Source organism: Sus scrofa, chromosome 10, assembly GCF_054392235.1.
Source record: "Sus scrofa isolate SSC_HxYL_T2T_F1_AM1 chromosome 10, Sscrofa_HxYL_maternal_Yorkshire_Landrace_v2.0, whole genome shotgun sequence".
In the NCBI taxonomy this organism is placed as follows: domain Eukaryota; kingdom Metazoa; phylum Chordata; class Mammalia; order Artiodactyla; family Suidae; genus Sus; species Sus scrofa.
The window spans coordinates 65997864-66022477 of NC_139392.1; the positions used below are offsets into that span (position 1 = coordinate 65997864).

General features: G+C 42.2%; 1 protein-coding gene across 23 annotated transcripts in view; it reads right to left on the reverse strand.

The window, feature by feature from the left end:
* ODAD2 (outer dynein arm docking complex subunit 2) overlaps positions 1-24614 on the reverse strand; it is a 186558-nt gene that overhangs the window by 23562 nt on the left and 138382 nt on the right. For 6 of the 23 annotated variants that reach the window (XM_084979983.1, XM_084979984.1, XM_084979969.1 and 3 more), the window contains one exon: positions 14237-14476. The exons of 16 other annotated variants lie outside the window; for them this stretch is intronic. In XM_084979983.1, the coding sequence (XP_084836109.1) occupies positions 14426-14476 (51 nt within the window). In that variant the 3' untranslated portion in view covers positions 14237-14425. Of the gene's footprint in view, positions 1-13838; positions 14477-24614 lie in introns of those variants that run through there. One more of the 23 variants, XM_084979972.1, reaches the window with a different exon arrangement.

Consider the following 24614-nt stretch of genomic DNA (forward strand, 5'->3'; position numbering starts at 1 on the left):
TATTGCCACAGGGCATGAAAAACAGCCCTACCAGGTGCCAAAAATTTGTGGTTCAAGCCTTAGCTCCTGTTAGACTTAAATATCCCAAGGCATATATTATCCATTACATGGATGATATTCTCCTCTCTGCTCCAAAAGAACAAGTTTTTCACTTTGTGCTCGATTACCAAAGTCTATCTTAATGAAAAGGGGCTTATGACAGCCCCAGGTAAAATTCAAAAAACCCCTCCATTTCAATATTTAGGAACTTTGACAGAAGGCTGTACTATTTGGCCACAGAAAATGCAAATTTGGATTTCTGAGTCTCTGATAAAATGATACAGAGTTCCAGATGAACTCAGTGATCTCTAGATCTGAGAAAATGCAGCAAGAGGGAATATTTTCCTGGACCATAACAGACTAGGAAGATAGGTGGTCCAGAGACTCTTGGCTACTGTTAATAAGGTCCAGTCCAGTAATAGCACATTGAGCTGCCTATCGGCGAAATCTTTGCCAGATCTAGAAATATTCATTCCTAGCACCATGGGACGAAATGGCCTCCCCAAACTATGGTTGAAATTATGACCATGGCAGAGCCTTGGGAACTGAAGTTTGGTGTTTGTCATCAGCCTCTATGTGGAATAAAACATGAGCTACTGCAGCTGCCAACCCGTAGCACCCCCCTGAGCAGAGCTCCATGTGGAGACCAGGAGGGAGGCACTCTGTGCTCTAGGAAAACTGATAGCACAGGCCTTCAAATCATCAGATTTTAGGTAAGGATTTTAATGGACCCAGAGTCTTGCATCTTCTCATATTTAGAAAAGCAGAAATCATTCACAGTGGCATCTGCATTGGCCATTAGAAGAGGCAGAGTGGAATAGCTGTGGGTCAGACATCCAAGGTAATACTAGGAAATATTATGGGAGTAATTTTAGACAAGTCTTTGTATTGCTGAGAACTTAAGGTGTATGTGCCCTGTCAGACTTGAGGCCACCAGCTGTCCTCAAAGTGGCATCAGCTGGCAGCTGCACCCATACATTTTGAAGGTCTCCTCTGATAACAGAAAAGAGGCAGCATGTATAATGACCAATATAGCTCCTGCTAATTACATGCCAATAACACATCAAACATTAAAACCAACTTAGATAAAACTACACGCCTCCTTCAACAGTAGCGGTGTCAACCTATATCGCAAACCTCTATTTAACCTTATTTTTCTTTTCTTCCCATCCTCTATAGTAGGAATCTACCATGTCCAGCCACCCAGTATTCATTGCTCCTAGCCAGCAGGAAGTAGCTACAGACGAGAGGTCTATTGCCCCATCCCATATTTAAAAAAAAAAAAAAGAGGATGGAATGATAGCTTCCCAGGAGGATGGAGACAGACCCCCGCCCCCTGAATGTGACCATTCACCTTGGAAACCTGCTGTGGACATGGGTACAGCCCAGCACAAGATCTACATCCTGTCCCAGAATGTGAAGCATAGATTAACCACCGACAAGGATTCACTGCCCTTTGTCACGGGACTTGACCACCTACCCCTTCCTTGTCCTTCCCCTCTTGCCTCTTCATCATTGTTGTTTGAGAATTCAAATATTTCTTTTTTCTTTTTTTTTTTTTTTTTTGCTTTTGCTTTTTAAGGCTGCACCAGTAGCGTATGGAGGTTCCCAGGCTAGGGGTTGTAGAGTGGCAGCCACCAGCCTACACCACAGCCACAGCAATGACAGATCCAAGCCACATCTGTGACCTACACCACAGCTCATGGCAACATCAGATGCTTAACCCACTGAGCGAGGTCAGGGATCAAGCCCGCAACCTCATGGTTCCTAGTCAGAACTCCCCAAATATTTCTTTTATTCTTCACTCTATTCGTATTTTCTCTTTTTTTATTCTTCACTCTATTCGTATTTTCTCTTTTTTATGTGGTCTACAGAATCATATTGGTCCAGAGAAACCAAATGAACGCCCTGCAATCAAAATTTACTATGACTGTTGTTATGCAGCAAATAAAGAAAAAGGGGGAGGTGTTGGAGACCACCGAACTGCTGAAGACAAATATCTGCTGAGGCAGAGTTCTCAAGTACAGTGTCTCCTTCAAAGACAAGATAAGGGAGTTATGCATAAACCATACTGTTCTATACTTGCGCTATGCCCTAGAGGCATGCACCAGTGCTAATAGTTTCCTTTGTTACTCTCTAAGAGCTAGCTTTGTCATTGCCTATGCTTGATTTTGCTCACTAACCTACGTAGGTCACCTTCCTTAATAAAAGGCATGTGGGCTAAAGCCTAGGTGCCTTTGCTCTGCAGAACAGAGTGCCTCCTGGTCCCACACTTTCTAAATATAAGAGTCTTGTGTGTTTTGTTCTACCGCACAGTCCCTCTTTCAGGATCTCTCGTTGCCCTGGAGTGCTGGATGAGGTAGGTGAGGATGTGGGAAAAAGAGAATCCTCATGCTCTGTTGGTGGGAATGTAAATTGCCACAGCCACTATGGAAAACAGCTTGGAGATTCCTCAAATAAATCAATAGAACTTCTATATGATCCAGGAATTCCACTTCTGCAATTTATCTAAAGAATACAAAACACTAATTTAAAAAGATAATATTCAGTCCTATGCTCATTGTAGATTATTCACAGTAGTCAAGACTTGGAAACAATAAGTGTCTACACACAACACAAAATGGAATACTCCTCAGCCCTAATAAAGAATAAAATCTTATCATTTGTGACAGCATGGATGGACCATAAAAGTATTATGTCAAATGAAATAAGTCAGAAAGAGATAGACAAAGAGTATGATTTTACTCATATGTGGATCTAAACAAAGAAAAAAGAAAACAGTAAAAACCTCATAGGTACAGAGAAGAGATGGGTGGTTATGAGAGGGGAAGGGGGTTGGAGGTGGGAGAAACAGGTGAAGGAGGTCAATTGTTTGGTGGTAGATGGCAACTAGACCTTTGGTAGTGATCATTCTGCAGTGTATAAAGATGTTGAGTTCCCGTCGTGGCTCAGTGGTTAACAAATCCGACTAGGAACCATGAGATTGCGGGTTCGATCCCTGGCCTTGCTCAGTGGGTTAAGGATCCGGCGTTGCTGTGAGCTGTGGTGTAGGTCGCAGGTGCAGCTTGGATCCCACGTTGCTGTGACTCTGGCATAGGCTGGGCTACAGCTCCGATTAGAACCCTAACCTGGGAACCTCCATATGCCTCAGGTGTGGACCTAGAAAAAGGCAAAAAGACAAAAAAAAAAAAAAAAAAAAAAAAAAAAAAAAAGATGTTGACTTATAATGTTGGACACCTGAAACTTATATAATGGTATATGACTATTTTACTTCAATAAAAATTCAAGATAGAATATGCAGAAGTTAGAGGAAATAGCCAATGTCAGAATTTCCAGCTTCTGCAGGAGAAAAACAAGATCATGAGTGCAGTGGGTAGGAATAGCCTGAGAAGAAACACTGAAATACCAGAGAGGAGATGTTTATACTGAAGTGGCTGCAGGTAAGTTTACAGGTGTGACATTAGAAGTTGAGTTATTTTATGCCTATAACCTCCACTTCCTTTTTAATATAGAAGACTAGCTCGCATGAGTAATATCCCTACTTATACACAAACTCAATATTCAAAATTTCTTAGCTTGATAAGATCATTTCACATCAAAATATTTAAAACAGTAAGAGAGATGCACTCCTTATTAAAAGACAATTAATTATATAAAGGCCTTTTCCATGGAAGAATTTTATTTTGGTTTACAACTTTGCTCTAGGAAATGCTAAGCATTTTTAAAATTGGAGTCAATCTATAAAATTGAATCTTATCAAACTAAGCAAAAGTTCTGAATTGTTTAAGAATCATCTAAACATGGCTATATTAAAATGGATAAAAATATCCACAATATTCCTCAATATTAGAGTCAGTCTAAAATCTTAGGGGTAGCTTGTTTCCATTTATAGTTATCTCAAAAACTGGCACATTATTAGAAGGAATTCAAAACCCAAAAAAAATGTTAATATTTAAAATACCGTTTTGGATAGAGAACTCATTGCCATGGGAGTAAAAATGGAAAGATAACCAGAAGAGATAAAGCCAAAGGGTTGAAATGAAGGGGAAAATCCTTCAGTTAAACCACTTTCCCAATTTTATTTTGATTTCTTTTTAGCTTTCAAAAGCAGATTAATATGGAAAAAAAAAAGAAAAACACAAAGCTGGAGAAAAGAGCCACGATTTTTCTTCTTCAGTGTCAAAGAAACAGCTTTCCCTGCTCCTACTAAATTGGAACTGAGCTCATAAGGTTGAAAATAAATGACTCATTTCTTGGGAAATAACCTTAAGTGAAAGATTCTTTTGGCCCCATAATTGCTTTTCTTCAACTCCCATTGACTTAACCTCATTCTCAAGGCCTCTTCTGCTCTCTTTATCCCATCACACTCTGTTGGTATCAAATGTCCCTTAAAAGTCGGTCTCCTCACTTGCTATCCATTTGGGGAATTTTTTTTTTTTTTCTCTCATGTAACCTGGGGGCAGGAATAAGTCAAAAGTGGCCGTGCTTTCTTTCTTTCTTTTTTGAAAATGTCTCTCTGCTGTTGAAGATCTTTAAAAACAGAAGCTAAAAAAATATAACCCTGAAATTTAACAAAGTACATTTTACTACCTCTGAAAAAAAAAAAAAAAAAAAACGCTGATCAGCCTCTAAAAATATTTTAATATGTAGCTAAATAGAATTTTCATCTTCTCTTTTTTGCTAAAATGAAATAAAATGATACTTCTTAGTCTCATCTCCGTAAGGACTTCACATTTCAGTGAAAGAAACTGAATGAATTTTATAACAGAATGATCCTTTTTCCTCTTCTGGCAAACATTCTATTCATTTCAGAGTCCATCTTACATTATTTTTGCCAAGTTAGCTGTTCGGAGCTGCAGGGTTGGCTCTAAGCATGGTATCCAGGCCAGTGATTAAACAAAAATTTTTCTCAGCAGTGGAACTCTTTTCCTTAATTTTTTTTAAAAGAATTTACCAAGTATGTATTACTAAGAATTGATATAAGAATTAACAATGTATAATTTCATCCCCAGGCATAACCATACTCAGAAGCAAAATTTACATAAATTGATAAAATAGCATGAACAATGTAATTTTATTAATGCTGGAGTTTTTTGGAATATTAATAATAATATTTAGGACCATCACAGCAGCACTGGATCTGAGCTGCATTTGCCACCTACACAGTAACTTTCAGCAATGCTGGATCCTTAACCCACTGAGCGGGGCCAGGGATCAAACCCGAATCGTCATGGACACTACTCGGATTTGTTACTGCTGAGCCACGACAGGAACTGGAATGATGAAATATGTCTCTACCAAATGCAGATGCATTTGTTCTATCATGTATATTTCCTATAATTTTTATTCACAGTACCCTGAGTTGGAAGAATATTTAATATCTAGATGTACTTGGTTATAGGGCTGCTCCTGCACCAAATAGAAGTTACCAGGCCAGTAGTCAAATATGAGCTGCAGCTTCTGGCCTACACCACAGCCACAGCAACACTGGATCCAAGCCACATCTGTGACCTACACCATAGCTTGCAGCAACTCCAGATCCTTAACCCACTGAGCAAGGCCAGGGATTGAACCCACATCCTCATGGAGACAACATCAGGTCCTTAACCTACTGAGTCACAATGGGAACTCCAATGCCTATATAATTTTTTTTTTTTTTTTTGGTCTTTTTGCCATTTCTTGGGCTGCTCCCGCGGCACATGGAGGTTCCCAGGCTAGGGGTCGAATCGGAGCTGTAGCTGCCAGCCTACGCCAGAGCCACAGCAACGCAGGATCCGAGCCACTCTGCGACCCACGCCACAGCTCACGGCAACGCCGGATCATCAACCCACTGAGCAAGGGCAGGGACCGAACCCACAACCTCATGGTTCCTAGTCGGATCCGTTAACCACTGCGCCACAACAGGAACTCCCCTATGTAATTTTTTGAATTAAATTTTCCACTTAAATGGAAGCATTTCTCAGCTGCACATGATTCTCACCACCTGTGTTTTAAATGTAGTTCTCACAAAAGGGTAAATACATTAAACTCTGAAAAGTTTTGACATTTGCTTGCATATCTGAAATTTGTCATCATAAACGTTATATGATTTAGAGATTTTTTTTCAAAGTTATTTTTTATTTATTTATTTATTTATTTATTTATTTATTTATTTTGCCATTTCTCGGGCCGCTCCTGCGGCATATGGAGGTTCCCAGGCTAGGGGTCTAATCGGAGCTGTAGCCACTGGCCTACACCAGAGCCACAGCAACACAGGATCCGAGCCGCGTCTGCAACCTACACCACAGCTCACGGCAACGCCGGATCCTTAACCCACTGAGCAAGGGCAGGGACCGAACCCGCAACCTCATGGTTCCTAGTCGGATTCGTTAACCACTGCGCCACGACAGGAACTCCAAGTTATTTCTTCTTAATACGTAAATTTACATGATCTTCCTAAAATTATAGAAAGACTTAGAAAGTCCTAGGAACTTTTAAATAGTGGCAGAATTCAGAGTTGCCATTGTGGCTCAGCGGTAATGAACCCGACTAGTGTCCATGAGGATGCGGGTTTGATCCCTGGCCCTGCTCAGTGGGTTAAGGATCCAGCATTGCTGCAAGTTACTGTGTAGATAGATGGCAGCTGCATCTCAGATCTGGTGCTGCTGTGACTGCGGTGTAGGCTGGCAGCTGCAGCTCTAATTTGATCCCTAGCCCGGGAACTTCCATGTGCTGGGGGTGTGCCCCTAAAAAGAAAAAAATTTTTTGAATAAACTTTTGGATTTGATGAGTGCAGGTGGGCAGGTCTTTGTTTCTTTGTCAACTGGGAAAAGATGCAGATAGGTACCTGCAATTCGATGTGAAATGCGCTATGAAGAAGGCATGGTCCAGTCCTCCAGGAGCAGAGAGGATGAGGAGGGAGGCATGAGTTGTGTCTATTGTCAGCCTTGGGGCAGAGGATCCAGGCAGGGGCTGAAGGCTACCCAGCTTTCTGGCTGCTACAGGCCCATGTCCCCAGACTCCAGGAATAGGTGGAGGGGGAGGATTGTCTCTTTACAAAGCAAAGCTTAGGCAGGACACAAGCTAAAGCTCAGGCAGGCTTCTCTCAGTTCATTGCCCCCCTAAACATCCACCAGAAGTGGCACCCCCGCCGCCCTTTCGCCATCATAGTGAAACTGACAGTGAACCTAGCCAGAACACTTGAGCCCACGTGCCAGGACTTAAAGCCAGATTGGGACTTGAACCCACATGCTAGGACTTAAACCCACATGCCAGGATTTGAACCCAACTTAAAGCCAGATTGGGACTTGAACCCACATGCCAGGATTTGAACCCAACTTAAAGCCAGATTGGGACTTGAACGCACATGCCAGGATTTGAACCCAACTTAAAGCCAGATTGGAACTTGAACCCACATGCCAGGATTTGAACCCAACTTGAAGCCAGATTGGGACTTGAACCCACATTACTGGGACTTAAGCCCACATGCCAGGATTTGAACCCAACTTAAAGCCACATTGGGACTTGAACCCACATGCCAGGATTTGAACCCAACTTAAAGCCACATTGGGACTTGAACCCACATGCTAGGACTTAAACCCACATGCCAGGATTTGAACCCAACTTAAAGCCACATTGGGACTTAAACCTTTGGTTTTAAGTTCAAATTACTCACCCTGTGTCTGGACTCACCAAGGCTCAGGTTCTTTATGCCTCCTCACAGAAGGAATTCAGCGAGAAACAAAGTGATAGGCAACGAACAGATTTATTAGGATAGGGCGCTTGTAAGATGCAAGCAGGCAGGCAAGGAAGCTCTCCCAGTGGGCCACAGTTTTATCATCCAAGGGGCATGTGGGTTGGAAAGGCCCGCCCCTTCCTTTCTGCGAGTAGTAGCCCCTCCTTAGCATCTGGTAAGGTGTATATTCAACTCAGCTGAAGGGTGGTCTTCAAGCTCTTGCCCTAGTTCTGAATCTGAATGCAGGTCTCCTCTCATCCCCCACCCAATGACCTGAAGCAATTCTCTCACCTCCACTAGTTAAGCAAGCCTGCTTTGTTCTGATGGTTTTCTTAAACTCAGTGGTCTCCCAACATCTCCCAGGTTTCCCTCTTTAATCTATGATCCCCTACTGGGACTTCTACAACCACTTGTGCCTACTCCATCCCTATCAATAGGTCCAGGAAAGACCAGAAGGGTGGGTATCCTTGGAGAAGGAAGGGGATACTAACAACAATGACCAACCTTTCAACCAGCAATTGGTGCTTGCAACCTATCAGGTGCCATCAACATGCCCTGAATACACTAGTTCACTGATTGCGCTCAGAGTTAAATATTATTATGCATCTCCTAGTGCTCCAAACGAGGAAACTGTAGCATAAAGAGATTAAGTCACTTGCCCAAAGCTACAGAGCTTGGGAAAGCCAGGATTGAGCTTAAGCTATAGATTCCGTGTTCTTACCCATCCTGAACACTGCCTCCCTTGGCAGTGCTGACCATGGCGGGGGAGCTGGTCTTGCCTGGTCTCTGGACACCTGGTGCTGACTTCCCAGAGGCCGTCATGCCACACCCAAGGCTGAAATCTGGAGTCACAGTCAATGGCTTCCATCTGCAATGGTTCCAATCAAGGGGCCTCTCTGTTTCTGCAGATGCTCCCTATGGGTCCCATGGGAACCTGTGGCTCCCCTGCAGACCATGTGTGGTCTGTGGGGACCAGGTCCCACCTGTGGCTGACCTTATAGACATGGGTCTCCACCACTGAGCCATTTCGGATTTGCAGTCACCCACACCCAGGGCCTCTCCCTTCCTTCCCTCTGTACATCCTCAGGTGCTAACTCAGTCAACACTGTTTTGAAGTTAAGATGCTTTGCATATTTCAGCTCTGGCAACAAATGGGGCTGAGAAGATTTTTAAATTACTCCTCTGATCCTTCCATTCACTTGCACTCATACCCTGTTTTAAATGTACTTAAATTATTTTTCTCTGATACAAGATAAAACTTATCAGTCATTCCCCCTGCCCCCTTTTAGGGCCATACCTGGGGCATATGGAACTTCCCAGGCTAGGGGTCCAATCGGAGTTGGAACTGGAAGCCTATACCACATCCATGACAACTTGGAATCTGAGCTGCATCTATGACCTATGCTGCAACTCACGTTGGATCCTTAACCCACTGAGTGAGGCCAGGGATTGAACCTGGGTCCTCATGGATACTAGTTGGGTTCGTTACTGCTGAGCCCCAAGGGGAACTCCCTTATCAGTCACTCTTTGGCACTCATTCAATCTCTCTGGTTTAATATTCCTAACAGCTCATTTGCATTCACAGACTGGCCTTCGCTGTGTACATTGTTTTTCAGGTTGTTCCATTACATTCTTCCTGGTACTGACCTTTGAAGAATGTTGCCAAGGAATCGCTACTTCCTTTCTCTACTGTCTCTTGTCCTCACCCCTTGTCAGGTCCCCTAATCACAACAAAGTCTACTCAATGTTCTGTGATCATCTGTGTGGGAAAAGAATGGATGTGTGTACATGTGTAATTGAATCATGTTGTTGTACAGCAGAAATTATCACAACCTTGTAAATCAACTGTACTTCAATAAAACTTTAAAAATAAAAGGAGGAGTTCTGTTGTGGCTCAGCAGGTTAAGAACCTGACCAGTATCTATTAGGGTGGCTCAGCAGGTTAAGATTCTAACTGACATCTATTAGGGTGGCTCAGCAGGTTAAGAACCCAACTAATATCTAATAGGGTGGCTCAGCAGGTTAAGAACCCAACTAGTATCTATTAGGGTGGCTCAGCAGGTTAAGAACCCAACTAGTATCTACTAGAGTGGCTCAGTTGGTTAAGAATCCGACCAGTATCTATTCGGGTGGCAGGTTTGATTCCTGGTCTCGCTCAGTGGGTTCAGGATCCAGCGTTGCTGTTAGGAGGTGTAGGTCACAGATTTGGCTTGGATCTGGTGTGGCTGTGGCTCTGGCGTAAGCCTCAGCTGCAGCTCCAATTTGACCCCTAGCCTGGGAACTTCTATATGCCGCAGGTGTGCCCCCCCCGCAAAAAAAACCAAATAAATAATAAAAGAAAGAAAAAAAAGCTTACCTCTTTTCCCCTCATAAACACACACATACACATTTCTTTTGAATTGCTTTGGTGTAGAACTTTGTCACAAACGTCCTAGAAATTCTACATAATGACCAGTTTGCTCCTTTGGGGATACACTATCTGTGAGCACATTTCATGAATTATCAAGATATCAGAGACTGGCCAGTACACTGACCATGGCAGAGATGTGCTACCAGCCCTGAGCCATCCAATGGGAATGCTATTATTCCCCTCCAGCTTTACACATAGGGCAGAAGAATGTCATGATGCATTATCAAGAGAATACATTCACAGTGCATATCTTCTCCATGAGCCACTGGTACATTAGCAAAGCTCTCGTGTAGTAAAACCAAACATCTCTTTTTCAGCCTATCAATTTACTCGGGCATAAGCAGCAGCTGCGAAAATTATCCCAATGAGCATTGGTGGAATAAGGAATAGAAATACTCTTTAAAATTACTTCAGTAAAGTTGGAGGGTACAAGAAGAAAGTATCAGTGCAAAATGGCTTTGCCAACTTGGCAGTGGCAGGTGGAATCTGTGATTGAAATTTCTACCTTAATGCAACAGCCTCACTTTCTCCTTTGCCCAGTCGTGCTTTTTGAAGCTTTTCATGTACCACAAAATACATAATAAAGGGCAGTTAAATTCACTCCGAACCCCTGGCTACATGACCATGACATATTTGGAGGTGACTGTGAGGTGCATTCCCGAATATGGTGCAATGCCTTCTAAATTTACAGTCTGATTTCCTGCTGCCAGTTATGCTGGCCAAATGCTCTGACAGTGTGGCCAGTTTGTGGTGTCCCTAAAAATCATCAGCAATTTGAAAACATTAGCACCCGGCAATAGTCATCCTTTGCAATGATCGCCTGTATTTATCACCTCCCTTTTCCAGGGTACAAACTGAAAAAAAAAAAAAAAAAAATCAAAGAGAAAAATTAAACTTCTCCAGCAGCAAGGAAAATATAGAGTTGAAAACCAACTGTGTTAGAGGAACTCGGCCCTTTTCTATATGGTTCACAAATTAAATGGTTTGGGCTCTGGGGCTCATCTGGCTACGGAGAAGAAAAATATTATAATGTGTCTCTCTGGTTTTCACATGTGCAGACCCTTTTGATATTAGGATATCATCGTGATGTGGCAGGGCGGACAAGGGGGAGAGGGTCATTGCTTCATTCGACAAATACTACGTTCTGCTCCATGGCATGAAGTGTGCCTGGGATTGGAGAAGTGGACGAGACAGGCATGGCTTCTGTCTTCAGGAACCCATGGTCCCCAGAGGCCAACAGTTTCAGCATTACAAGGGAAAAAAGGGGGCATACAAGTCTTAGGAGGGCACAGATGCGGACAGGGGGTAAAAGCAGACACGCCTGAGGAACAGGAATGAATCTGAAACCTCAAAGACGGATGTGAACACCACCAAGTGACCTGTGGGCATCTGAAGGGCATTCCAAGGGCAATACTGGATCCTTAACCCCCTGAGCGAGGCCAGGGATGGAACTCACATCCTCATGGATACTAGTCAGGTTCTTAACCCACTGAGCCAGAACAGGAACTCCGTGGTGGTTTTGATTTAATTATTCATGATGGGGTCATCAATTGGTTGATTTATAATTAAGTCCTGATTAATAATCAGTTACTAATTTAACGGAACAATGATCAGAGCTAAAACTTGATGCTGTAGCATGGAGGACCAATGTAATAAAAGCCACATCTACTGAGGATAGATGAGTGAGTCAGGACTGAGCCTCCACAATATAAATGGGACTTCTTGCACTTGGCACGGCGTTGTTGAGAGGCATTTGTGTTGTGGTGTGGGTCACTGGCTTGTTCCTTCTTGCTGCTAAGTAATGTTCTGTTGTATGAACCCACTCAGCTGTGGAGGTGTGGAGGTGTTTTGGTTGTTTCTGTGTCTGGTTGACTGTGAATACTTCTGCTGTAACTATTCAGAGAGTCTTTGTGTTTCATGTGTTTCCATGCTGCTCTCAGGCAGATATCTGGGCGTGCAGGTGTGGGGCCAGGTGGCATGTTTACCTGTGGAGAAATGAGCAAACTGTTTTCCAAGGGGGCTCTATCACTCTGCCTTCTCATCAGCAGTGTGGGAGGCTTCTGGGTTCTCCACAGCTGTGTCAGCACTTAGTACTGTCGGTCTTTTGAATTTTAGCCATGTGGACAGGTGTGTGGTAGTGTCTCATGAGGTCTTTGGCTTGCAATTCCCTGATGCCTAGTGGTGTAAAAGATCTTTTTATGTGCTTGTGTTGACCATCCATGTATCTTTGTCAAAGTGGTATTTTGTGACTTTTTAATTGAGTTGATTATCTTCTTATTGAATTGTAAGAATTCTTTATGTAATTTGAATGATACAAATTCTTTGTCAGATATGTAAATATATATATATACACACATACATGCATACATACACATATATACATATACACACATACATATATACACACACATACATATATACACATACACAAATATATACATATACATACATACAAATACATGTATACATACATATACATAAACACACACATATAGATAAATAGACATAATCACATATACACATACATGTATATACATATATATACACACACACATATACATACATCTATATGTAAAATGGGGATTTGTCTGGTTTTGCAGAAGAAAGTTGGGCCCAGTGTTGCTTAAGGCAGGCTCTTAAGTTCCCTTCCCCTGGAGGTCCCAAGTGGCCCCACTGTGAGGATTTCCAGGACTTGTACAAGTAAAACTGAGGGCACATTTTGGCCCAAGAAAGGTATATATCCAATATAGGAAAATTCGTTATTTCAACACACGATTTCACTTTAAACAGACCAGCATGTTTGCTGTCTCTCCCGGTCACAGTGAGGACTCCACATTCGCATCTGTGCTGCCCTCTGACCCCTCACAGGCCAGCAGTGCCCCCAGGCCCAGCTTGGGGAGGTCACGTGACACATCCTGGATGCCTGTTTCCATCTCTCTTTGGCAGAGCGTTCAAAGAGGCTTTCGTTTTTACTTCTCTGCATGAAAACTGGAATGCAAAATATCAAGTCAACATTCTGACTCGTTGGTTGCATTGGCAAATGACCACCTAAGAAAAAAATCCCTTAGAAATTTATTTTCACAGACATTTGATCAGATTTCTCCAAATCGGAAAATCATAGTCTAGTGAAAAATATCAACGTTTGCAGTCATTAGGATGCACATTTTAAGTTACTTCTCACAAGAAAGCAGAGGTATCAGTACTAAGCTCTATGTTGTAGAGATTCCCGTCAAACTGCACTTTGGTTTTCCTTGCTGTAAAAGGAGCATTAGGGATGCTTTTCTGGCTTGTTTCCTCCTCCAGGACACAAACCTGAAACTGAGGTTATAAATAATGGTAGTTTAACCTTTAGAAATACGTCTCTCACTTTTTCTCACAGGTAAACAAAGACCTAGGGATGCTGTGCTTTTACCCTAAAGCATATTGCAAACTAGGACACTATAAACAAGTCCTAACTTGTTAACCAGAGGGATAAGCCATTATGTTTAATCACTCCTGAACCACAGACAGTGTTCGGATTTAAATTTGCCTACACAATCATTACTCTGATTTTTTTCAGTGTAACTCTTTTTGAGCACCTGTACTTTTAAGTTTAAGTCCAAAGACATTTCAAAGGAGACATCCTACCCATGGAACTGGGTCAGCAAATACAGAGAACGACTCTATGAACTGAAGAGTTTTGTATTTTTTTTTAATTAAAAAAAAAAAAGGCATTGATCCCAAAGGAACTGGGGGAAAAAAAAAAAAAAGGGAGCCTTGGTAGGAATGTTAATGCATGCATATTTTTGGTACATTAAAGGAACCAACGTGCTAATTCAAGCACTATTTACTTTTTTGTATATAACAGGATTGCTGTTTTCAAGGGAAAAACAGCAGATATTTTCTGAGTGCCAAAAACTACTTACTCATGAAGTCTGAAATACCATTATTATTATTATTAATTCTTATGTCTAGCATCAGTGAATAGCTGCTTATACGAGAAAACCATGTTGGGTCAGCTGGAGGCCAAAAATAATGAGCTGGCCTCCTGCCTTTGCGAATTGAGTCTGGTGGCTGCCAATTAATAAAAGGGATTTTTTTTTTCTTCTTCTTTGTTGGGCCTGAGATAAAAATTTCTGAAAAGGAAAACAAACAGTTGTTGGTGCTTTTCGTAAAGGTCCAATGGAAAGACGATAATTTCTCACCAGGCTAAAGAAGGACGGACGGCACAGGGTGAGTAACCAAGAAATTACGAGAAGCTGCCCCGGTGTATTTCTGTGGTTTCAGAGAAGGGCCAAGTCGGAAGGAAAAGACATTCCCGGCATTTTCTGAAGCTAGATAAATACAGAGGAGAAACACAGATGAAACATGGAACTGCTCTCTAGAACCCCAGCCAGATTCCTCGACTTTTTGGCAGGCTGATTGAATTTGGCAAACGTAACCAGTAGCAATCTTTTCCGTTAAAAGGAGAGGCAGCGTATACTTTATTTTACCATACTGTTTGTGCATTTTTGACCCTCCCAAACTGCCTCTCTTTTTGAAAAGAGAGTGATTCTTTCTGCAGAGTTGGCTGCAATGTCTTTGATTTGAAACGCATCATTTATCACCACCAAAAAAAAAAAAAAAAAGAAAAAGAAAAAAAGCAGGAGGGCAGAGCTACCGCTGAAGGGCTCCGACAGACCAACAGCTCAGCAGGAAAAGTGTCTTTTTCTGAGACCAAAAGATGCTTTAACGCGTGCCAAGAGCATCTTATGCCAACCTCGCGCCTTGAGAGCCAAACCTGTTTAAATTTGAGGAGCCATGGACGGAGCAGTTTAGACAAGATAAGCCTTCCAGTCCTGTCATTTTGTTTTATTTGTGATCAGAAAAACTGTAATTTTTCCTAATTTTGGTAACATGATTAGGTGAAGAGAAAGAAGAACCCTCCAGCCCTGAATCTAAATTCTACGGACTCCAACACTCCTTAACCCTCTTATTTTTTTTTTCTCCCCCCCCCCCCACCGCCGCCGCCCCCGTATCTGGCCATGATTCTGTAGTAAACTTCGGCCACAGGAGTCTTTAAAGTGATGACCTCCAGGAGCAGGCATCAAGGCCATGGTTTCTGGCTTCACCCAACTCAGGAAGGGAGGCTTACACCTGCGAGGTCTTTCATGCAACTCAGATGGAAGTGACTTTTTGTTTTTATCTTTCACGGGTTTCTTCTAAACTAAACAAAAATAAACACATCAGGGTGTTTACCTGTGGCTGTGAAGCGCTGGAGTACAACACGATGGATGGACAGATTTTTAAACAGCCCAAAATTCACGCCGTCTTTGTACAGTTGACAGTGATTTAGATAACGATATTGTTCTGATGCTATTTGTCAGAACACCCAGTGCATCTTCCTTAATCATTAAGTAGCAGCTCATTTAAAGCAAGGGAAACACATTAGCTTGGTGTGAGTGCCAGATAAACCCTGTGGTTTCAATTTAAAATTTGGAGCCAACAGTGACAGATATAAAAATAAGAATCTGTAATTTGCCAAGTTTAAAATCCCAAAACCAACATGTGAATGTTTCCCAGGTTTATATGCGCATAAAATGGAGACTGTTTTGCATAGATTTTTTTTTTAAATGATGAAGGAGTGTCTTTTCTTAAAGTTAGGTTGACAGTATAATAATTTAATCACAAAGTGTTTGACCAAAAGAGAGCCACAAGTTACTGTTTAAATTTCAGAATGCTAAATCCATACCAGCAGTTGGCAATAGCTAGATCTGGCATAGTTTCAATAAAAATTACAAATGATTACCTCTCACATTTTATCATTTATGCACAAAGCCTGCCTCATGAAAGAGTTCTTTAATAAAAATAAAATAATAAATAAAGCCAGCCAAAGCTGTTAGCAGGAATTTACACTTTTAACAAACAAGGCAAAACATCTCAGAAGTGTGGTACATCTTTGAGAGACGTGCGGGGATAATATATACAAAAGTATACGGAAGCCTAAAGCACTGCCAGTAACATCATGATGATGAAGGATAGTGAACATCCATGGACCTAACCACGGCTTGGGTGGTGGTCCAGAACCCCAAACCATGGCTTGTCACATCAGTGTGTGCCTTCACACTGCCCTCCTGGCTCACAAGAATGCCCTTCATTGTCAAGGACAATGAAGAGACCACCCTCTCCTCGTCCACAGTTGACTGGACTGAGGGTGGTACTTATCCCAAACTGAGCCAATCAGATTCCTTTCCCTGAGATTTGTTTGTTTCTTTGTTTGTTTTTGCTTTTTAGAGCCGTACCTGTGGCATATGGAAGTTCCCAGACTGGGGGGTCGAATTGGAGCTACAACTGCCGGCTCACGACACAGCCACAGCCGGGATCCAAGCCACATCTGCGACCCTCATCACAACTCATGGCAACGCTGGATCCTTAACCCACTGAGTGATGCCAGGGATCCAACCTGCATCTCACATGGTTCCTAGTCGGGTTCATAACCCGTGGAGCCACAACAGGAACTTCCAGCCCCAACAGGAACTCCCTCTCTGAGATTTTTGATTTGAAGGTGAAAATGATACCTGACCTCCTTGGGTGACTAGAGAGGGAACCTAGCAGAAATGGAGGAGACAAATGTGGAGGAACAGAGCCAACTCGCAGAGAAAGAATAAAATGAAACAGATACAGAAAGGAAGGGAGATGATGGATGAAAGAAAAGGTGTTAAACAATGCTGAGGCCCTTTCCCCAGTATCTTCTCAGGGCTTGGCTGTCTTCTGGTCCATGAGATCTGTCAAATGGTGCCTAAGCTTCTTTGAGTTATTTGGGTTGCTTGCAATTTATCGAATCTAGTGGATCCTGCATTCTATCTATAGGGCACTGGGCACATCACTCAGACTGCTGAACTAAAGCTTCCCAATTTTTCAAGTGGGGACTCAAGCAGGAGTTCTGGTCATGGCTCAGTGGGTTGAAAACCTGACATACTATCCATGAGGACACAGGTTTGATCCCTGGCCTCGCTCAGTGGGTCAAGGATCCGCTGTTGTCCTGAGCAGATGCAGCTCTGCTCAGTGTAGGTCACAGATGCAGCTTGGATCTTGCATTGCTGTGGCTGTGACATAGGCTGGTAGCTACAGCTCCAATTCGACCCCTAGCCTGGGAACCTTCATATGCTGCAAGTGTGGCCCTAAAAAGACCCCCTCCCAAAAAAATGAGAAGATGTTAAAATGATATCAAATTTGAATTGCTAATCAAGGCAACTCCAGCAGGAATTTTTCCATATTGCTTGATTCCTTTTTCTGAGTTGTCATAAGACTGTGCCTTACCCAGTGCCCTTAAACTTCACTGTGGCTGTGAATCATCAGAGAATCTTGTTCAAATGCAGATTCTGGGTAGGTCTGGCAGAGTCTGAGATTGTGCACTTCTTTTTTTACAGCTTAAAAAAATTAAAAACTTTTTTTTTTTCCCTTTTTACAGCTGCACCTGCAGTAAATGGAAGTACCAGGGCCAGGAGTTGAATTGGAGCTGCAGCTGCAGGCTTACACCACAGCCACAGCAACACAGGATCCATGCCGCATCTGTGACCTACGCCAGAACCTTAACCCACTGAGTGAGGGCAGGGATCAAACCCGAATCCTCATGGAGACTAGTCAGATTCTTAACCCACTGAGCCACAATGGGAACTCCTGGCTTGTGCATTTCTGACAAGCACATCTGTGCTGCTGTTTCTGGGACTACACTTTGAACAGCAAGCCCTTAGTATTCAGATGCTGCGAGAGGCCGCAGACCGGTTACCTCCAGGCCACAAGTACCTTTGTCCATTAACAAACATTACATGTTTTTTTGCTGACAGCAAAAAAGATTAAGAAGCACTGTGCTATAGGACAGGCAACAGATACTTTGATGCTTTTTCAAAGGCAATTAAATTAATTGGCTTGGCCCAGGCCTGGCATACTGTGTCAGATCTTCCCGTTTTCAAAGCTTCCAGCTTTGAAGGTAGAATTTGAAAGTAGGTAACACATAAATTCAGTCTTCTCTCAGGCTTAGAAACTTACATTTCTATAGTATTAGCAGAAAATCCTCCTTCTTGTCTTGTCTCTGATGATGAGCAAATAAAGTGCCCTAGACAGATTGTCTTCACATGTGCCAAGTTCACAAGGACCTGCCACCCTTGCTCAGTGGGTTGGGGTTGCCATGAGTTGTGGTGTAGGTCGCAGGTTACTCTTCCTGTTCCATATGACGTCACACACGGGAGCACTCCAAGGGCACCACCAGGGCTGGTTGGGGGTACTGAGCTTTTCATGCAGTGGATCCATCATCATCAGGGTTCTCTAACCTTTTTGTCTGAAGAGGTTGACTTCTGAGCATCGGGGTGGGGTGGGGGTGTGACTGCTGTCAATGATGGTCTGATGCTCTGGCCATGGAAACGCCTATGGATCAGTGGTTCCCAAAGATCCACGGACTTCCCCATCACCTTGGCAGCTTGGTTAAATACAGTTTCCTTGTGTCGTTCATGGAGACTCAGTGTCAGATGATGGAGGGTCTGGCCCAGCAACATCTGTTTTTAAATAAGCCCTATACTACTTGGAGATGGGTAGACCCTGGACCACACTTTGGGAAATGCTCCTATAACAGACCACATCAGTGTGACCCAGGACTAACTGATGGGCTTAGCCCCTGATCCTCAAGAGTACTGGGAAAGGAGATATGAGGGTTCTGACTCAGAAGTGGAATGGACTCAGAGAATGGACACTATTATTCATGACATGCTAAGAGACTTGAGAGTTTTGTTCCAAGTTTCCAGGTTAAAGTTTAGGTTTTCAATTTAGTTTCTTTGATTAGGGATTTCCTCTTTTATGGTGTCATAATTAATGGTATTTATAGTACCTAGAAGTATGCCCCTTGGTGGTGGGAGATGTTTTAAAAGTTAAAATAATATAAAGATCTTGGACTTTTGGAATATAGGTCATGAAGGCCTAGAAACTTGATTAATGAAAAGGTTTAAATTAAGCCCAACGCTCACGTATTCAGGTAGTTTAGTTCCAGTTTTCTTAATTCTAAAAAAGGTCAAGAATACACATATACATGCACAGAGCATAAAATACCATTCATATTAACTAAATTAACCAATATTAACTAATATATCATTACCTTTGGAAAATATAGCTACCCTTATTAAAGTCTATGTACAGATGAGAAACGCAATTTTTTAAAATCACAAAATCATCTGGTTTTAACTTTATAAACTGTAACTCTTTCTAGTAATAACGTTTAATTGGCATACATTAAGCATATGCAAAAGCTTCAAGGGCAGCAAGAGAGGCTGGAAAATCATGAAAACTAAGGAGAAAAATAAAGCATGGGGGGCATAACTCAAGAGAGGGTGCAAGGGCTGACAGGACGAACGGGCACGAGTCCACCATAAAATACGTGTGTTCTCCGCCAAGTCCCAGGCCTTTTCATACCTTTCCAGACAGCTGTTCTACCTTGGAAAGCAGTTTCTCAACCAGACTCAGTCTTTCAAATATAGTTCAACACTGGCGCCCACACCCACGTGTGCTGGGGGCACTTCAGCCTGACCTTGCAATGGGGGTTCAGAGAACAGACCCTGGAAACAGATTTCTTGGCTCCTTTCCTTTTGTCCTGGGTGATTTGGGACAAATTATTTAACCTCTGTGAGACTCCGTTTCTTTATCTATAAAATGGAGGAAATCAGTCTGTTTCTGTTTTTTAAGATCTACTGCATCGTTTCTATTAGATTCCACATATTCATGATTTCATAGAATGTTTGTCTTTCTCTGTCTGACTTACTTCGCTTAGTATGATAATTTCTAGGTGCATTTGTATTGCTGCTGTTAAGCCCAGGGAACTCTATTCAGGACCCTGTACTAACCTAGATGGGAAAAGCATCTGAAAAGGAATAGATATATGTATAACTGATTTACTTTGTTGTACATCTGAAATTAACCCAACTTTGTAAGTCAACTACATTCCAATAAAATTTTTAACAATTAAAAAAATATTATTATTATTTTGTCCTTTTAGACCCACACCCGTGGCACATGGAAGTTCCCAGGTGAGGGGTCAAATTGGAGCTGCAGGTGCCAACCTACACCACAGCCACAGCAACGTAGGATTCCCAACCCACTGAGCGAGGACAGGGATCAAGTCTGAGTCCTCGTGAATACTAGTCAGGTTTGTTACCACTGAGTCACGATGGGAATGCCCTAAATTTTTTTTTCTTAATGGAGGAAATGCAAAGTTCTGTCTCAATAAACAATGGAGAAGATGGAATGAAAGAATATATACCTAAGAAGCTGAATAGGAGTTCCCATTATGGCTCAGTGGTAACAAATCTGACTAGAATCCAGGAGTCGCAGGTTCCATCCCTGGCCCCGCTCAGTGGGTTAAGGATCCAGCATTGCCATGAGCTGTGATGTAGGTTGTAGATGTGGCACAGATCCACTGCTGCTGTAGCTGTGGCATAGGCCAACAGCAGCAGCTCTGATTTGACCCCTAGCCTGGGAACTTCCATATGTCATGGGTGTGTCCCTACCAAGACAAAAAAAAAAAAAAAAAAAAAAAGAAGAAGAAGAAGAAGAAGCTGAATAAATGAAGATGACATTACTTTCATTATTATTTAGCACTTTTGCTACACTTCCATGCAGCTCTCTCTTTCACCTTTTCACCTTTAGCTTTCAAGAAGGGGGGGTTATCTTGCTGGGGGTGGGGTGGTAATGACTTAGCAGAAGCAAGATGGATTCATCACAGTGACGCAGAGCTGGCAGGACAAAGACATCAGCTCACGCCCTCCCCAGCAGTTTTTCCCAAGTGCCCCTCGGAATACTTTAGAAAAGACCCCAGGATCTCCTCAAGGGCAGAGGCATTGCCAAGAGCTCTCCAAGAAAGACTCAGACCCAAAACAAGTGACTTGTAAGCGACTTTTACATGCACTGAACTTGTGAGAATGGAAGAATTAAGATTTGAATTCTTCAGGCCTACCAGAGAGATTCTTATTTTGTAAACCTTGCCATCAAAGAAAAGTGCTAAATGAATATGAAAAGGGTGACCCCTCTTGAATTTCATAAACAAAGCTATTGAAGGGCAGGGTGGCCTTGTGCAGTAATTTTCAATTCCTTTTAAAGCAGCTAAAAAAGTTTACTCGAAGCAATCTCATGCACAGTTTTAATACACAAAATGGAAAAAATAACTGCTCTAATTGAAGTAGGTGACTATCCCCGCCTGCCCCCGACTTCCCCAGGGCCTGAGTGCGAGGCACTGAGCTCTTCCCAGGGGAAACCCTAAGGGTCCATGAGACAGGCTTGAAATTCACTCATCTAGAGGAAACAGCGCTAAACCCGATGAACTGATCGTGGGGTTTTGGCAACTTCACTTACCGGGCCCTTTGTTTCCTCATCAGTGAGGCATGTATTTAAAATCAATAACTCACCTCTGTCAGCTATCACACTAGAATACATTTATTCTAGAAAAGAAAATCTAGAAGGAAAATAAGAATTCTCCTTCATGCTGAGATAGAGTAACAGGGACTGGACTTGCTTTCTGTCTCAGGTAACTGAAGAACAGAAAATAGCAAAAATGGCTTTCACATCACTGGACTTCAGACCGCAAAGAAAGCAAGTGATTGCTGAGAAGAGGAAAATGGAAATGGTTAGCCCTAAGGTTGTGCCAGCCTTCTGCCTGGAGAGGGTAGCCAGGTTGCTGTGTGGGAAGAGAGAACCCACGCAAGGCTTGGCCATCTCCCTGAGTTGGGAGTCAGAGCTGGGCGTCTGGGGAACCAGGATGCCTAGATGTCAGGGCAGGTTGCTGGAGGGGAGGATGCTGAACACAGAACTCGGAGACCTGCGTCAGGTGGCCTGAATCTCTAGTGCAGTACTGAATCTCTAGGCACCTGTGAATGAAGAAACCACTTCAGGACTGGAAGGGGAGCACCTGAAGATGAGGTGGAACCATCTCTGAAGTTCAAGCCAGCAAAGAATAGTGCCTGATCTCACCACTCTAAATGGAGAACTCCTAAGTCACCAGGTGTCAGGCAGAATAACTGGGAGGGTCTTGCCACAGAGGTGGGGAGGAATTAGACCTACTCTAGTCTTACTAGCAGAGCGTAAAAGCAAAGACAGGAAGGATCACCTTGTTCCAGATTAATGTAATGGCATCCCAGAACAAAACGCAAGAATATTTGTAGAAATACAAAAAAAAAAAAAATTTCAACACTCAACACATTAAAATTCACTGTCCAATGTCCAATGATAAACAGAAAAGTCAACCAACTGAAAGTAAGCAAAAATATTTAAACTGTAATTAGAACTGGATTCCATATGTGCAAGAGGCCAGAGGGAAAAGTCAACATGTTAAGCAGAGATATGAGAGATGTACGAAAAGACTCAAGCTAAATATTGAGACGTGAAAATTCTAATATCTGAAATGTAAAATACACTGGATGGGAATAAGGACAAATTAAACATTGCAAAAAATTACTCTCCTTGAGGACATAGAAATATCCCCAATTAGAATATAAATTGGTTCAACCACTATGGAAAACAGTATGGAGGTACCTTAGAAAACTGAATATAGAATTACCATATGACTCAGCAATCCCACTCTTGGGCATCTATCTGGATAAAACTTTCCTTGAGAAAGACACATGCACCCGTACATTCATTGCTGCACTATTCACAATAGCCAAGAAGTGGAAATAACCTAAATGTCCATCAATGGATGAATGGATTAAGAAGATGTGATATATATATATATATATATATATATATATATATATATATATACTCAATGGAATACTACTCATCCATAAAAAAGAACAAAATAATGCCATTTGCAACAACATGCATGGAATTAGAGACTCTCATACCAAGTAAATTAGAAAGAGAAAGACAAATTCCATATGATATCACTTATAACTGGAGTCTAATATTTGGCACAAACAAACCTTTCCACAGAAAATAAACTCATGGACTTGGAAAACATACTTGTGGTTGACAAGGGCGGGGGGGAGCAGGATGGACTGGGAATGTGGGGTTAACAGATGCAAACTATTGCTTTTGGAATGGATAAGCAATGAGTTCCTGCTGTATAGCACTGGGAACTATATCTAGTTACTTATGACGGAGTATGATGGAGGATAATGTGAGAAAAAGAATGCATATGTGTGTGTGTGTGTGTGTGTGTGTGTGTGTGTGTGTGACTGGGTCACTTTGCTGTGCAGTAGAAAATCGACAGAACACTGTAAACCAACTATAATGGAAAAAATAAAAATCATTAAAAATATAAGGAAAAAAGGAAATATCTCCAATTAAAACAGAGAGGATAGAAGCAGATTAAACATTTTAACAGCACCTTAGGAACTCTGGGGAATCTTTAAGTAGCCAAATGTAGGTGAAAATGGAGTTTCCACAGGACAGGAGAGAAAGAGGGGAGAAGGAAAGTATTTGAAGAAATAATGGCTCAAAAATTTCCAAAGTTTATGAAAACTATATGCCCACAGACCCAAGAGCTGAACAAACCCTAAGCACAAGAAATATGAAGAGAATGATGCCAAGGTGCATCATAATCAAGTTGCCCCAAATCAATGAAAATAATATTTAAGAAGCAGGGAGTTCCCATTGTGGCTCAGCAGTAGCAAACTCCACTAGTATCTATGAGGAAGTGGGTTCAAGCCCTGGCCTGGCTCATTGGGTTGAGGATCCGGCGTTGCCGTGAGCTGTGGTGTAGGTCACAGACATGACTCAGGTCCCATGTTGCTGAGGCTGTGGTGTAGGCCGGCGGCTACAGCTCCAATTTGACCCCTAGCCTGGGAACTTGCATATACTTCAGGTACAGCCCTAAATAAAAAGATAAGATAAAAAAAGCAGCCAAAGGAAAAAGACACATAACATACAGGTGAACCAATGTAAAGACAGTAGCAGATTTATTCTCTGGAATAATACAGGTGAGGAGTTCCTGTCATGGCACAGCGGAAACAAAGCCAACTAGTATCCATGAGGATGCAGATGCAATTCCTGGCCTCGCTCAGTGGGTCAAGGTTGCCACGAGCTGTGGTGTAAGTCACAGATGTGGCTCAGATCCTGTATTGCTTTGGCTGTGGCGTAAGCCGGCAGCTGCAGCTCCGAATCGACCCCTAGCCTGAGAACTTCCGTATGCCAGGAGTGGCCCCAAAAAACCAAAAAATTTAAAAACAATAAAAAGAAATACAAAGAAAGAAATAACACAAGTGAGAATAAAATGGAGCAACATGTTTAAACTTCTGAAAGGAAAAACAAATTCAGTGTAAAATTCTACACCTCGCAAAATATTTTTTGAAAAGAAAGACAAAATAAAGTATTTTTTTTAAGACATGACAAAAGCAGAAAGAATTTATGATCAACAGAACTGTACTATAAGAAATGTTAACAGTCCTTTGGGCAGAAAGAACAGGACACCAGATGAAAATCTGCACGACTGAAAAGAATAAATAGCACCCCAACTAT